This window comes from Branchiostoma belcheri, unplaced genomic scaffold (assembly GCF_001625305.1).
Source record: "Branchiostoma belcheri isolate BF01 breed outbred unplaced genomic scaffold, Haploidv18h27 scaffold110, whole genome shotgun sequence".
Taxonomy (NCBI): domain Eukaryota; kingdom Metazoa; phylum Chordata; class Leptocardii; order Amphioxiformes; family Branchiostomatidae; genus Branchiostoma; species Branchiostoma belcheri.
This window is the reverse complement of record NW_017802492.1, coordinates 799332-816030: the sequence shown is the minus strand read 5'-3', so window position 1 is coordinate 816030 and position 16699 is coordinate 799332. Positions and strand designations below refer to the sequence as shown.

The following is a 16699-nucleotide window of genomic DNA, read 5'->3' as shown; positions in this document are numbered from 1 at the left end:
AGATGTAGGGAGGGGTCGATAAGTGGTACCAGATGTTTTGTCCCCCGTGTTTAAGGAATGCTTAAAGCTTTTGGAAGATGTTCGCAGCCAAAACGCATTGTTCTGTACGTAGCATTTCTGTGTAATTAGGCACGTGGTGTACCATTATGTCTGTGATGATGCACGTCTTATTATATAATTTTGCTCTGTAGCAGTTTTGATATTGAAGTACGCAATGCTGAAATAAAATTAAAGAAGTTTTGTAGTATAGGACCATCACAAACTGTACCTGCTTGAAGTTGGTCATGTCCCAAACCCTGATGGTGTGGTCAGCCGATACAGTGGCTATGTGTGCCCGTGTCATGTCCAGGCTCATGTCCGAGATACGGTCAGTGTGTGACCGCATGACTGTGGTGTAGGACCGCGTGGGGATGTCCAGAATGCCCAGATTTCCCTGTAATAAAATATATACGCATCATTGTATGACATGACTGTTATTGTTAATCATGTTTTTTTTCACGGTACTGCTATCTTCATAGTTTTTATCAACTTTACTACAATGTAACTTATATTGAGTCAGACTTATTATTAACTTTTATCAACTTATCAATACCATGAACAAAAATCCGCAAACTTTCTTTTTGCTACACTTGCTGAACATAATTTGCTCTGCGAACATGTCCATTTTTTTCAGACCACGTACTTTTGCTACTGCAAATATAAAGTGAATAACAGTACGGTACGTACTTCAAGACAAAGATCTGATCATGAGATTTTTAACTCAGTCATGGACTTTTGCTTTATCTTTGCAACTGTCAGAAAAATTGAAAGACTTGTCTTACATTGTGAATAGAGGGATACATATTTTACATTGTTATTAAGGAAATATGATCCGATAGTTGTAAAATATAAGCAAAGTAAAGTACACTCACAGTGGTAGTGCCTGCCAAGACCTTCAACCCATCATGGCTAGCTCTGACAGCTGTCACTGGACCTTCATGCTCTGTGCAGAGAATAAAAAGTTCAACATTCAAATCGCATGGCACTTGAGTCCTTACAAAAAAAATGTTGTTTCCTATTTCAGTTCTGAAAAATTATACTGTAGGGATTATCTTTTTATTTCTTTCTTTCATTAGACTTTGGCGATCTCTAGTGATCCAACTTATACAATACAGTTTTACAAAGAAGGACTAGTCTAACTTATATTTTCAATTTCAATGTTGGAAAACTGACTGTACAACATTTTATCCCTCAGTGAGGTATCAGATCATGGAGCTAGAAAAGGTTGATTAGCTCGAAAAATCTGTGTCCCTTGCAGGATTGCACCCCAAAAAAATGGTAGGGTTGGCATTTTTTCTAGGATTGGTTGTGAAACAGGAAACACAACATTTTTTTCCTAGGCCAGAGCTACATGTATGGCAAAGCTGTGGCATGTCACGAAATCAGACTTTACTCCAAATTCTTGGATTGCCAAGCTGAATGCCTTAATAACATGAGATCTCATTCAAACATGTTGTTTTCTAAATTACCAAAACTGTAGTAGAAGATCTTACTTACCTGCTTCTAAGAAGACACTGGTGAAATCCAGTGGCCAGAGCCGGAGGTAGCCATCATCTGACCCAGTCACACAAAAGCTCTCGTTTACATAGATGGCATTCACTGCTATCCCACCTGCAACTGTAGGTACATCAAGAATCAAGGGGAGTCAGACACATTGCACCAATCAAGAGAAGTTAAACGAAAGATCCTAACTTCTTTGAATATTTCAATGCCTTTCCTTTTTTTTGTCTGTAGGTTGGCACTTAAATCATGGGGTTGATGTCTTTACTAGTGCGGTGTACTTAAACCCACGTTCAGGTCCAGGTCCGGATTCAAGTCCAGAGGTTTAAGTTCAGGTCCGGACTTTTGTAATTTTGTAGCGAGCACTGCACTACCAGGGTTTAGAAGCAAGATATGTTGTTTGCGGGGCACGTCTGGACAAAACTGTGGCCACATAATTTACAGATGCCGAAACTTGACGATGTTGTCTTCATTTTGCAGTGCAAATTTTTGACTATTGAAGATTTCAGGTGGTTTAGAACAAAAGGGGGGAATGTGATATGATTTTTTTCTTTTGTAAATCAGGAACTAGCTCCAGATGTTGTTTTTTTGGACTTGAAACTAAACATTTTTACAAGTCTGGAACTAGTTCCAGCAAACCGGCACACAGCACTTATCTTTGCTTCTTACCGGAGTGAAAGGTTGGTTTCTCGCGGTGCGGCCCGGGGTCGACTGGCAGCAGCCTTCGAACATGGTGGATCGAGATGTCTGCAGCATTCACCTCAAATATATACCCTGACCTGGTACTGGCATAGCTGTGGACAACAGACCAAATCAAACATCATGAGATGCTGACTACTGAAAAGACAGTAGAATGGTGCCCATTGGAAATTCCAATAACATGTACATCAGCACCAAGGGCAGTACCAAATGCTTAAGTAATACTTTTTAGGCATGGAAAAAAACTATTGTTTCCCAACCGACCCTAGAAAAATCTGTTGACCCTAGCCTTTTTTGGGGGGTGGACCCCTGCAAGGGACATAAATTTTTCGAGCTGATCAACCTTTTCTAGCTCCATCATCTGACACCTGAGTGATGAAGTGTTATACAAGCGGTTTTCCAACATTTACATTGAAAATGTATGTGTCCTCATGCCAGTTTTACTTAAGTTTGTTAAACTGTATTGTATATGTTGGATCACTATTTAGAGATGATCGCAAAAGTCTGAAAAAAAACAAAGAAAACAAAGATAATCCCTACCTACCAACCTAATTTCTTTTCAGGACTGAAACAGGAAACATTTTTTCCTAGGACTGAGTAAGTACCCAACACCTGCTTAGAGCTCATGTGTACAAACTTTTGAAGACAACAGCATGGCACCCATCAGAAAAGCACATTCCAATAACATCAGTATCAGTATCATTGTACATCAGCACCAAGGACAGTACCAAATTCTTTATTTTGGTACTGTCCTTGGTGCTGAACTGTCTCGTACCTGTTTTTCCCCTTTGGTGAGTATGTAGCAACAAATATAAAGTAATTTACAGTATGTAAAACTGAATCGACAACAATTCCTTGACTTACACAAGCCTGTGTTCCGATGTGTGACTCTCGCGGTCTGCGGTGACAGGAAACATGATGTCGGTGAACTCCATGGTGTGGTACTCCCCGAGGGACACCGGCGCCGACCGCAGAGAACCGTGCTTCAGCCGCCAGAACCGGATATTGTCACGCCCACAGGAAACCATCCTTCACAATCATTACCAAAATATAAAATTATACCAAACCTCATGATTACCCCCACTCGAATATAACACTACATGTATATCAAAGACAGACTTGTGCTAGCCCTTGTTGTTTGAGTTTCATTTTATATTAAGTCTTATACTATACTTTTTTTGGTACTTTTCTTTGTTCACTAGTTGTTGCTATACATTGTACCATGTACAATTGTTGTAAAATAACGTTCTTCTTCTTCTATGAAGTTAATTCTGACAAGAAAGAACTACTTTCCTTCTGTAAATACTTTCATCAGGTTGGTAATTAAAGGTTGATTATAGTTTGTGTAAAACAAATGGTTGTGAATAAAAAGAACTTTACTATTCAATCATCAACAAACTTCTGTTCACATACGCAAGAAGTTGGAAAGAAAGCTCACATGACCTGACAACTTAGCTTTTTATAGATTGTTGGTTGGCAGAATGTTCTCACTTACTTGTAAGAAGAAACATTTTTGGACTGTGGAATACTGTAATTCCTGATTTGTTCACTGTACTGATAAGTTCACTGTTTTCACTGTTGCTTCTGTACAGTGAACTTATCATTACAGTTAACAAATAATTCCTGGACTTTCTTTTTCCTACACCTGTCACCACCGTGAACATATAGTTCCGTGAACATTTCTATTTTTCTCAGACCGTGAAATTTTGCTACCGTGAACATAAAGTGAATTACAGTAGTTTCTTTACATTAAGGATTTAACAGAAGACAATTTTGGCACTACAGTACAATACAGTAGAGGAGAAAAGACGTTATATCATACCCGGGCCACGATAACGTTCGATAACAGGTTCCGGACCGGGCCGTACTTTACGGTACGGCCCAGTCCGGAACCCGTTATCGAACGCTTCCATGGCTTCCATAAAATGATTCGAACGCGTTTCGCCCTACCTGCTTGTGCCCCTTTCGAAAATTCGAATACAGGATCCGGACGTTGGAATTGATGTTGTTGCATTTTAGGGTCTAGTGGCACCAACTTTTGGCTCATTTTGCATTGAAAGGCGTGTTTTCTTGGGTGGGTATGACATAAATAAAATACCACACGGTGTATTCCGCATATACGGAATACCCCGTGTTGTATTCTGTATGTACGTACCTTGTGGAGTCATGAGGAGCCAGTCGGAGCTGTATGATGTCCACATCTGTGTGTGCTTTAGCCAGGACATCCACATTCCCTCCCCTAGTCACCCGCGACGTGTCCCACACCACCACCATCTACACAACAACCGGAAAGACTTGGGGTTGTGTGGCATAATGGCACAGCATTCGGCTCAGAACCAAGAGGTCCTGGGTTCGAATCCTGCCAAGTTATCAACCTTGTGCCCTTGGGAAAGGCACTTAACACGACTTTCCTCACTTGAAATGAGGTAAAAATGAGTATGCAAGAATACAATGTAATCATTATCATGATGATGGGCATCAAAGGAAAACCAAACCAAACCAAACCAAACCAAGACCATATATGTACATGTACAGTAAATGCTAATATTCTGCAAGGAAAAATACTAAATCAAGAAAAAAGTATTTAAAAAGGAACCTGAAAACAACTGTAACTTACATTTTTACCATGACCATCTTTTCCAACTCCACATAGAACATCACCATCTTGGGAAAAACTAAAGACACAAATTATACATTTAAAATAGGGAAGGCAAGCAAAAGGATATTTCACATCAAACAACAATGTCCAAGGTCCTCCAAAGTTAAGTTCTGCTAGACTGCAGCCAATCTGTTATAATTTTAAAATATGTTGACCACTGTGATTAAAATACTTTTTTGTACTCTCCAAGCAGAGGTAGGGTCGCTCGGTATTTTGGCAGTATTTTCGCGTTTTTAATACGTCTTTCTACTTAGACAAAAAGACTTATTAAAAACGTGAAACTACTGCCAAAATACCGAGCGACCCTACCTCTGCTTGGAGAGTAACTTTTTTGTAGGTCCTGCAATATTGCAGAATGTCACAATATTGTTCTGCAATTTGGAAATACATGTACTTTTCATGCAGCTGCAAATACACACTTTTAAGCCCTAACTCAAACCCATACAAGATTGCATTTTGGCAAACATTTTACATGCAATCTGAAAAATTCATGCATAACTGGAATATCATTAAGTCAGTAGCAAGCACAAACGCTCCCAAACAATATTATAAAGACACAATTGAACCCCTATCCTGATTTTTTTTCAGTCTGCAAAATTGCAGATTGCTTAATTTTTCTTCTGCAACATTGAAAATTTCTCGGCAAAATGCAGACTGGGTATTTAACACTATTGACTTGTATGAAATATATCTCAATCCTACAGACTGACCTGAGACTGTGTGCAGAGTGGACGTGTGTTTTGAAGACAGACAGACACTCTCCGTTATGGAAACGCCAGACTCGGACCACGGCAGTGGAACCTGTCTGTGCCGAGGCCAGCAGTCGGGAGTACCCGTCAAAACTCAGGGCTGAGACCTACAAGTTGAACACCATATGAAGAGACAATAAGTAGCGTGCATAGTCCAGTGGTTAGCAATATCCTGCCTCTGGACTAAGAGGTTGGGAGTTCGAATCCCGGCTGTTGTTGCTCACCCAACATGCATGCTACTGTTTAGGGTCGCAGTCCTTAGGACAGGACGTTAAGCTGTGGTCCACTGTTCATTGTGCTTGTCGACAATAGCTAGGAGAATTTCCCCGGTACAATGAAGCTGTAAATACCGTACATAGTGTCTGTCTTCTCTGTCACAACCAGTGGAAGATTTAGCTCTTCAATGAGCTAAACTGGCTCGAGATCACTAACTTTCACATTAGGTCACATTAGGCTTTTTTCTTTCTTGAGAACAGGCAAAAATCAATGCGTGTGCAGATGTCATCCATGAAATTAAATCAGTATGGCCTTACACAAATCACAGGCACAGCCACACATACATTGTACTCATACACACCAGGCATTATAATATAAATACAAATGTAGACAGAATCTAAAATAAATCTTGATTTCCTTAACCACACCTTGTCTGTGTGTCCAATGAGAAACCTCTGGTGCCCATTGTCTGTCTCCATGGCAACAATGACAGCATGGCAGGGGTACACAACCTCCTGGCCATTGGCTGTCCACAGTGCCTGGAACAAGGGTGGATATATTGTATTGTGAATATTATTGCAAATGCTAATTATCTTAAATTTTGAATACACACATTCTCTCCTAGATGTACGTATACTAATAACTACATGTATTATCTTATAGCCAGAAGATGTTGACCAATCAGAAGGCTCCATTTCCCATTGGTTATCACGCTGTAACCTCAAAACTGGTCAGTTAATAGTTTAAGAATAATCGACCACTTTTTGGACCATACCATTATACAGGGGACAGGACACTATGAGTAGTGTTAAAACTTGTAGTATTTATCTATAAAAAATGTATTGTAGATTATTTTGCATAATTTATTTGAAAATACAGCACAATTAAAAATTTTTAGATATAAATGAAATTCAAACAGAGAAACATTAAACATAATTTTGACACCCCCAACATGCTCACTCGGTGGTTAATTCGGTGGTTATTGTACCTGACCAGGAATTATCTCACCATATACACCTCATGAGATGGTACAAACACTACTGTATGGAGTTGGTGATTCACTTCAAATCACCCGGACAGAGGCCTGGCGACCTCCGTCTTGTATAAGCCACATGGTGATTAACACCATTCACCCGGACGGAGGCCTGGCGAACCCCGTCTGTATCAGCCAAAATCTTGGAGAGGAGATAGGCGCCGCCAAGATTATACGCCTACTGAAACATCGTGACAAGTCCAGACATGCTGCTGGCTGTCATGATGCCCCTACGACCGCTCACGGTTATGGGTCTACATACATACATACATACACCTCAGGGCGGGGCATTAACCCTTAATTCATAACACACAGGATGTGAGGCAAACTCACATCTCTTGTTGTGCTGCCTCCAAAACCCACAATCCTTTTCAACTTCAGGATGGGGTCAGGTTTCAACGTGCGATGGCGTGACTTCTTGGAGACTGGCGCGAGGGGACGTGGCGCCGTCTGCTTTGGTACGGAGGACCTGATTGGTCCTGCTGTGGATGGAACACTCGCTCGGAACGATGACACCTTTCCTGTCTCCTCATCATGTCTGTGTGTGGCATGAAAGGGTGCAATGATGTCATTTTGCACTCAGATACAAACAGGACTGTTATCATATATATTAATTTAGAAATGAACTGACAAGTATAATGTGCTTGAAATTCATTTCTGGGAATAGGAGCACTGGTGCATCCAACCTAAAAAAATTGGGTGCACAAAAATATTTTGCGGTGACCATATAAGATAAAATAAATAATGTAGAATGTTAGCAAAAACTAATTTTGTTTCATTTCTAAAAAAAAAACTACAGCAACTATTACAATGATTTTATTATTTTTCTGACACTTAGATGTTAGGATATGTTGTATTCTACTATACATTTAATATCTTACATACGTAAACCTACAAAAATATTTGGGTGCGCTGGTGCCCCCATAGAAAATAATTGGGTGCACAGCTCCAAATTTGGGTGCACTAAGGTGCACATGTACCCAGTAGTAGTAGTAGTAGTAAGCCTTTATTTAAACTCGAAAGCTTGTTCGGTTACAAATGACCGCTTTTCAACAAGGTCGAGGGTGAGGGCGGGGTCACGGATTACAAATCAAACCAAAATATAATACAAAATCAAAACAAAGTGCAAATCAAAATATAATACAAAAATAAATAATAATTCATCAGTCCGTTATCAGTCCAAGTTCCTTATCATACTTCTAAATGTTCCCAATGACTGGGCTGCTCGTACATGTGGTGGCAAGGAGTTCCACACAGTCGCCCCCGAGTACCTCAGTGACCGCCTGTACACTTCCAGTTGGGGCCTCGGTATGATGAGGTTGTCCAATGTGCTCTGTCTGGTGGATCTGGAGGCTGCGTCTCTATACCGGATGAACACCCCTTGCATATATGGTGGTAAAGAATTGTCCAAGGCCCTATACACTAGCATGGCTTTATGTTGACGATGTAGACTTCTCACGGACTTCCATCCCAGACGAGAGAGGACTTCCCGTGATGGTGTTCTGTACGGGGCTTTCAAGATCAATTTTCCTACGCGGTTCTGCATTCTTTGCATCTTATCATATTGTACCGAAATGGCACCATCCCAGACAGGACAGTATTTCGAGCCCTTTTGGAATGTAGCAAAATTAACATTGTACAACCATCAGTACATAGATACTTACACATGATATGTAGCTCATGACAAAATGACAAAATGTTTACCTGTGTACACACATGACAAAATGTTTACCTGTGTACAAGAACTTCATCTGTTGGGTGAGCATAAACATGGACCTCGTCCCCCACCGGCTGGACAGCAATGGAAGATTCCGAGCTGGTCTCCCTGGCAACCCCAACCCCCACTGGAGGAAGGCTCGCTGTGATTGGTCGCCTCTTGTGTGATCCCTTCTTGGGAGAGGTGATGTGGTTGATGGTTGATACGGGGTTTCTGATTGGTCGGCTGGTTTGAACCTCCTTTGGTTCTGTTCTCTTTGGACTGATGGTGCCAGGTTCAGCTGAAATTAATCAGGAATATACCACTGTTAAATAGGGGTGTTTCAAAATCTGCAAACAACATTCTTTGATCCCTGTAAATGAGTTTACTCCATTTTTCATATAATCAATGTTTACCGAAGGAAAACATATTGTTTTTGCTACGTTTCCTCTTCTTCTTCCGTTCCAAACACTGACCTCTGACCTGGTCAATGACCTGTTTGTTGACATCTCTCACCATGGTAACTGTTGGGTTACATAGTGTTGCAATTTTATAATAGGAGGGATTTATGCCTCTGTCTGACCATATATATATGACTGTATTTGAGTAGGAATTAACAGAGCAGACCATGTGCAAAGATAAATATTATGCATTTGCTTTGCAAATGTTACCTTTCTAGTTTTTCCTTTATTGTTAACAAATGTCAAGGGTTGTGCTTTACTAATAAAAATTTGTTCTATATCTAATGTCAAAATTCATTCTTACCAAATTGTGAAACTTGTGTTGTTTTGTCCCCCCTCTGGATGGAGTCGAATGGTGACTTCTTGGTTGCGGAGGGAAACCTGACAAAGTCGTACCTGCCGTGCCAGGTCTCCCCCTTAGGTAGGGGGAAGGCCATTTCACGTGGCATGGGGGTTACACCGTGGGCTAACACACCTGTCTTTCTCGCTTCAGATAGGGATAAACCTACGTGTACATTAGACAGAAACATGAATTAACTTCTTAAAAATTTTCAATACAAATTTTCTTAAAACGTCAGTGAAGGTTAGACGTCCAGGTAATAAGATACAGCTACTCAAGCAACTGGATATGATTTTGGAAACGGTCAGACGTTTCATGTAGCATCTACTACCTTTCCCTTATTTGCATATCAATCAAGTAGTTTGTGCTTATAAACCTGCCTTTCTCCTGCAATCTCTAGTGTCACTGACGAAAGGTAGTGAATGCTGCATGAAACGTTTGATCATTTCCAAAATCATATCCAGTTGTTTGAGCAACTGTTTGTCTTATTATCTTGACATCTAACCTTCACTGGCATTTAAAAAAAATTTGTTTGTATTGAAAATTTTTAACATGCATTTCAAAATCATATCCAGTTGCTTGAGTAACTGTTTTTGGCGTAGATTTCTTAAAGATCACAGTACTTTATATTGATTGTGAAGGAAAGATTGTTATATACTTCATATAGTTACCTGGTTCATACTCCATGTCACTGGTGAACATATTCTTGACAAACAGGTTTGCACAGAGACGCACACTCTTCAGGTAGGCATACCTGCAAAATGAGCCAGGGCACAAAAATACAACTATAATATATATAAAATACAACACGGTGTATTTCGTGTCACCCGAGGTACCAGCCCGACCGCGGGTAGGATCGCCTTTGTAATGCCTAGGAAAAATTGAGGGAAAAACAGGTGTAGAGAGACATTTCAGCACCAAGGGCAGTACCAAATGCTTCTTAACTTTTTTATTTTGGTACTGTCCTTTGTGCTGAAATGTCTCTTTATACCTGTTTTTCTCTCAATTACCTCAATTTTTCCTAGGTATTAAATAAATTTTAGGTATTACCTTAAACTTTGTATTTTTTTCACATATATTTATTGAGTATTATGCAAAAAGCAAAAGTTGCTGATATAACACCTTCTACTCAAAAACATACAACGAGTATAAAACACATTGACAAGATACATGCATAATTACAAGGTGGATAAAGCCAAGATACAAACAAACAAGACAAGTTGATGATCTATCAATTACGAGAATCTACCAGTACAGTAGATGAAGTTTTGGACTACATCAAAAACATTACAATTTTGTAGGTGTGAAAGTGATGTGGACCCTCAAAGTAGTAAGGAACATAATTAAATATAAGGAACTGTCATTGAGATGCTGTAGCTCTACTATGTTGGAGAGAGATGGTAAAAGTACTTCTTTGACTGAAATAAAGTTTACAATGTAGAAAGTAGTGTTAAACTTAGTAAATGTTGCTACCTTTGGTTGAGGTACACAGACAGGATGTAGTGCAGGTCAAGCATCAGTACTGTCCAGCGCATGGCGGCCGGAGCGGGGCCCAGGTTGTCATGGTTACCGATGGATGCCAGCTCCTGGACCGAGCCCCGGGCGGCGTGGCACACGTACGGGAACTGGAGCCAGGTCGCCGTCGACTTGAACTCACGGAACAGGTTGGAAAAGGAGATCCTGATCACAAGACCATCCTGGAACAAAGGGGAAAGGTATTTGTAAATACTGAAACAATCTTCTTTTCTACCAAGCAACACTGCTCTATAACAAATCTCTGATATGATTCCCCTGTAACTTTTGAATTCATGTATATCTGTAATTTGGTTTCTGAAATTTTGAAAATGTACATTGTAAATGATGTCATATGTAACTGAATGTTTCTCTTAAAGTTTTAAATTTGATATTGTATTGTGAATTTGCGATAAATTCAGATTTTTTTAGTCTTACAATGCTAAGAAAGTTTCTCATGTCTTAGATCATACTTGTTTCTTATATATATATAAACCACATATAATCAAATTGTCATTGCAATCAGCAAAACATTTTAGAATCAGATTAGCCAATGAACCTAAGTGTGAAGAATGTGAAAGAACACACAAATTTGATATTCTAAACCTAGTGATATTTTCTTCATGGCTCACTGACAAGGGTCTTAGAATAGAAGCTAGCATATTATCCTGAAGGTTGGTAAGCTTTATATTTGTTGTACAATAAAGTAAGAGACTAAGGGTTAAATTGTTATGTTTAGCTTTGTTAGATCTTAGTTGTAGTAGACCATACGAAAGTCACAGTAGTACTTTTATCGAGTCAATAAAGAATCTGAAATGAATATAAAATGAACTCCTGAAACTCTAATTACGTTTTATCATTACTGGTATCTTTTATTAACGTCTAAAATGTTGATACTAGTAGGAATATCATGATTGATATCAAAATATAGGCTATGAAAAAACCACAATGCTTCTGACCTGTGTTGCCACATCCAAGTGGACCACGAAGTACTTCCCCGGGATGGGTTTGAAGAGGAGGTACAGGAACCTCCCCGTGAGACCCAGGGACTGGGAGGCAGTCTTGGGCAGCTGGATGTAGTTACCAGCAGGTACTGAACCTGTCACTCGGTACACACTGGACTTCAGGGTCTTGTCCTGTTCAAAACATGTAGTCAACATGGAATCTATTAACCTCCCCTCTGCTTATATTATGTGGCTACCAATTCTCAAATTATAAGTTATAATTTGAGAATTGGTAGCCACGTGGCTACTTCAATGTGCTGTCTAAAGATTAAACACCATATGGAGAAAGACCTCCATAAGCAAGTATAAGTTATATATATATGTAAGGCGATATATATCAACTGTTCTAATTTTACGTAATTTGTAATCATCTGTTTTAATTTCGTGTAGAGTATACTAAAGTAATTGGTAGGTGGCTGAATTTCATGTAGTTTGCTGCTGTTTGCGTTCCTTTTCACACAGCATGAAATTCATGGTAGAAATAGTAATACCATTTCATTTTAGTATACTAGTAGTGCTACTACTGGTGTACCAATATCAAAGGGTAAGTATTACAAAAAAAATGTACTGGGTATTACACTATATAAGTATTATACTAAGTTATATAATTTATGCTGAAATGTATGACTTGAAAGTTTCTGACCATGATTGTTGACACCTCCCCTTCTTTGCTGGCTTTCTTCCATTCTGCCACGTTCAGATGCTTGAACACATTCACATACGGATGCTGCCACACTAGAAGAGGGACACAGTACATGTTGTAAGTTTAAGTAGTTAAAAATCAGTATACTACATACTACTAGTACACTTCAGTGACCTATGACCTTTACAGGATGGGTTCAAACTACACTGCACACAGACAGCCGTCTGGCTATGAATATATCAAATCATATATTCATAGCAATATCTTCTGATAAAAAGGAGATCTAAATTATTTTCGGATATAAATACATGGAAGATTTCATGATTGAGTAGCAGCCTAGTGTGAAATGATAAACACAAAGGAGTTGAACTGGACACATAAATTTTTGGACACATAATTTGTGAAAACTGTACAGAAATCACACTCTTGGAAACACAGCTGGTAACGTTATACCATATAGAGACCGATATAAGTTACGTGACATCATATTTTGCCAAATGGTTTGGGCAATAATCGTAGAAAATCAAAGTAGAAAATTTCTGGAAAAGAGTCGTCATAAATTCTTGGAAATTTTGACGAAGAGTTTACACACAAAAAGTACGATACACCGATACTCACACTTAGACATTATGCCGTGGTGCCCTCAAAGAGGTGATCTTGACAGAAAAAGTTCAGTTTTCGGTGTAAACCGGCCTGAAATCAGGTAAAATGGGACTTAAAAATGAACTAGTCGAACAACAACAAAATATTTTGCCGCCATCTTGTTCAAACGTCTGAGGAGAGATGCATCATGGGTATGTTGAAGCGCCATCTAGCAGCATGCATTGTAATGCAGACTCGACCAATGAAAGTTTTAGAGAATGAACAAATATTTACAAGTTTATAATACATGTAGGTAGCCTTTTTCATGGCGTAGGGGCGTATTTCTGTAATGTTCCTCAATATTTCTTCCATTTTGTTGCATTTTTTACCATTGTGTGAACGTTGACAACCACCCAGTGTAAATAACACCACACACGTCATACGTAAAATTAAATACCCGTGACTGTTCGTTCTACTTGGTAACAACAATAGGTGATTTCGATAAACAGTTCGTATAGTCAAATATAGTCAAAATCAAAAATCATTTAAGTGGAAAGTAAGAATACCTGGGGCAATTATAACATAAAATATTCATAACACCCGTTTATTGCCCCGCCAAGCTGTATTATTACCTCGAGGTTATACCACAAAAAAATTTAATGAGGAACATAATTATTGTGCATACAGACGTACACAAGCAATTTCTTGGTATGGTGTGTTTTAGGGCGATTCCATGTACACCACAGGGTCCGGGTGTTGAATATCTAGAGTTTTTAGACTACGCTAAAACACGCCAATCAAATGCATGCCTTGAATGTCGCTATATAAACATAAACTACAAACTTTCGAACAATCAAAATATATATAATTCTACGTCTAGGATTCGTTATCAAGAATTTAATTACCCCCAAATTCTTCTGATGGTACAGTCCAATTGGACGACCAAAGAGGCAAAATTTTACCTGTTGGAATTTGTGTGACGTTAGAACAGGTGGGGTACTTGTTGCCTCTGTTGTTGTAACTTTTAGATATTTCTCTCAACAGGCGATTTATTGAGTAAGAAAACCTAGCGGAGTTTTGTGATGTGGCTGCCGCTCTAGCAAAGGCCTACCCGCGGCAACGAATGCTATGAGGTCCCTGCTTGCTGTCGCCCTGCTGGTCGTGGCCGGTGTATGTAGCAGTACCGCCCAAACGTCGAAAGCACTCGGTACGTTTCTTCCCATTTTTCTCGTTGGTCTCTTCTGTTACATTTATGTTAAGTCGTTTGTTCTAGATGTAAGTCTTAGGTAGATTAATATTTTGTTACTTTAGACGTTGGAAATGCTCGTATAGTGATGAAGACTCGAAAAAAGTCCGGCTTCAAATTCAAGATACACGTGCGTGTACAAATTAAAGTTCACGTTAATCTATTGCAACATTTAATCACAAGACGTGGGGAAAGCACGCTTATTTTTATCAAACCACCAACATAAATAAAGGACAACACTATACTCATTTTCACCTGAGTGAAGTGAGGTAATTCATGTAAAGTGCACAATATCGGTGATAAGGTAGGGTTGGAACTCGGGACCTCTTGGTTCCGAGACGAACACTCTTACCTTTACGCCACAAGACCACACCAAAGTTCACGTTCTTCGTTTGAATGAAATGTTTTTGCTGAAGGGTATAATCACATCTGCCGATTGAAAAAGCCATATAGAAAGATGTACCAAGAAATGCCGATGTTATTGGAGTAAAAGTCTCTGTTCTTTTCCTCAGGAGAACCCCGATGTTTCAGCAGCGACTGGGCGGTACATCACTTCAGTCCCGACCGGCATGTGTCCCGTAATGGTACCGGGCAAGGCTTGGGTAAGTCTTAAAAAGCAAGCTTGTACTACATAAGCACTCAATAAATTCGTAAACGTAAACTACCAGACCTCATTCTATCCCCTACTACCGTGCATTTAGCTCATCTGGGCAAGAACATGCAATAAAGATTCATATCATATCAATATGGATAGACGACGGGCTAAGACGTTGACCTTGTCTTCAAGATACTTTGGGCTTGAAACATATCGACAATAGATAACAGTTGTACATAAAGAAGTTAGCCTCACCTTACACCAAGAATATAAAGTAATGAAAACTGTTGCCACTGGAAAGTAAAATATGCAGGAATTGTTAAGAAAAAATGTCCTGTCGTGGGGTCGTGTGGCGTAACGGCAGAGTGTTTGACTCTGAGAACCGAGAGGTCCCGGGTTCGAGTCCTGACATGTCACCGATCTTGTGCCCTTGGGAAAGGCACTTTACACGACTTTCCTCACTCAAGTGAAAATGAGTATCGCCCTGTCCTGTACTTGCCCTCTGTATTGGTGGCGGCATAAAATAAGTTGATATAACTTGAGTGTGCCATGTATACTAGTTATTAAAAATGTTACAAATATATTTTAATATTACAAACAAAAAAAGTCCTGAGATGACATCAACTGACAGACGACATAAAAGCAACTTGCACATACATACATACAAACACAATAGGTCAGATTGGGTGCGGTCTAAGTACATGTATGTACGGTCGTGCCATTGTGTCGTCTCTACGGCGATTATCTCAAAACACTTATGAATATTAAATCCCATTGTTGCTCAAGCACCCGTGTAATATTTTTCTCAATTTTTACACGAATATTGTTGCGTTTGATGTGAGCGTCTGGGTCCACGTAAAAACTAATGTAACATTTAACGTTTAACATAACTTAAATTTCACACCCAAGAAATGTAATATTGTGGTCGTGTGGCGTAAGAACAAAGCGTTCGACTCGGAACCAAGAGATCCCGAGTTCGAATCCTGCCATGTCACCGATCTTGTGTCCTTGGGAAAGGCGCGATGTCCTCACTTTACTCAGGTGGAAATGAGTATGTCTATTGTCCAATCATGCGAAGTGTGCCGTCGCCATGTCATGTGATAAATGTTGGAATAAAAAAAATGAAATGTAGTATAATATCAGCAATTGAGCCCTCACACAGAAATATAGAATGGTTAACAGTTAAGAGTTTGAATTATAGAAATATAGTTTAGAATTTATGAATGAATGACGACCTTTATTGCACATTTTTGCCACACTGGGCTTAGTACAGGTCAAAACAAAACATGATGAACAGATATATACAAGATAAAACTAGCTATCATTAGATAAATTCAACTTCTCCTCGCTTTGTAGTTATAGTAGAGGATTATATATATATATAGATGAAGGTATACGTATGTCTAGTGGCATTAGGAAGATGAACTTTTCTACAGTGCTCAAGTGTATGAAGCCTCCACCAGGCCTTTCTACGGGAATACGGTTCGTAGAATTCAGCAAAACAGAGTAAAATTGGCCAAGGGAGTCCGGCCGCGGGGAGGTAGTTTCTTTCCCTCCGAAGGAGGCCTGTCAAACCTACAAGGCGGCCAAACTCCCCTGGCAAATATTCTCCTATATTATAGCCAGCGTAGTTAGTCTGGTGGAGACTAAAGTGCACGTGTATGAAGTAAGGAATTTATGCTTAGGATATTCTCTGACTTTGGTGAAACTGTTACAGACCTACCG

General features: G+C 39.5%; 1 protein-coding gene across 1 annotated transcript in view; it reads right to left on the bottom strand.

The window, feature by feature from the left end:
* The window catches only part of LOC109486963 (WD repeat-containing protein 90-like), a 37542-nt gene extending 24225 nt beyond the window's left edge, over positions 1 to 13317 (bottom strand). The window contains exons 1-17 of the mRNA XM_019790882.1: positions 13170 to 13317; positions 12552 to 12643; positions 11864 to 12040; positions 10866 to 11089; positions 10064 to 10146; positions 9357 to 9557; positions 8628 to 8892; positions 7229 to 7433; positions 6291 to 6401; positions 5608 to 5753; positions 4856 to 4913; positions 4394 to 4512; positions 3103 to 3267; positions 2209 to 2333; positions 1537 to 1656; positions 912 to 982; positions 269 to 433 (exon numbers count right to left, since the gene is read on the bottom strand). Coding sequence (XP_019646441.1) covers positions 269 to 433; positions 912 to 982; positions 1537 to 1656; positions 2209 to 2333; positions 3103 to 3267; positions 4394 to 4512; positions 4856 to 4913; positions 5608 to 5753; positions 6291 to 6401; positions 7229 to 7433; positions 8628 to 8892; positions 9357 to 9557; positions 10064 to 10146; positions 10866 to 11089; positions 11864 to 12040; positions 12552 to 12643; positions 13170 to 13179 — 2337 coding nt within the window. The 5' untranslated portion in view covers positions 13180 to 13317. The remainder of the gene's footprint in view (positions 1 to 268; positions 434 to 911; positions 983 to 1536; positions 1657 to 2208; positions 2334 to 3102; positions 3268 to 4393; positions 4513 to 4855; positions 4914 to 5607; positions 5754 to 6290; positions 6402 to 7228; positions 7434 to 8627; positions 8893 to 9356; positions 9558 to 10063; positions 10147 to 10865; positions 11090 to 11863; positions 12041 to 12551; positions 12644 to 13169) is intronic.
* Positions 13318 to 16699: the final 3382 nt, after the last annotated feature.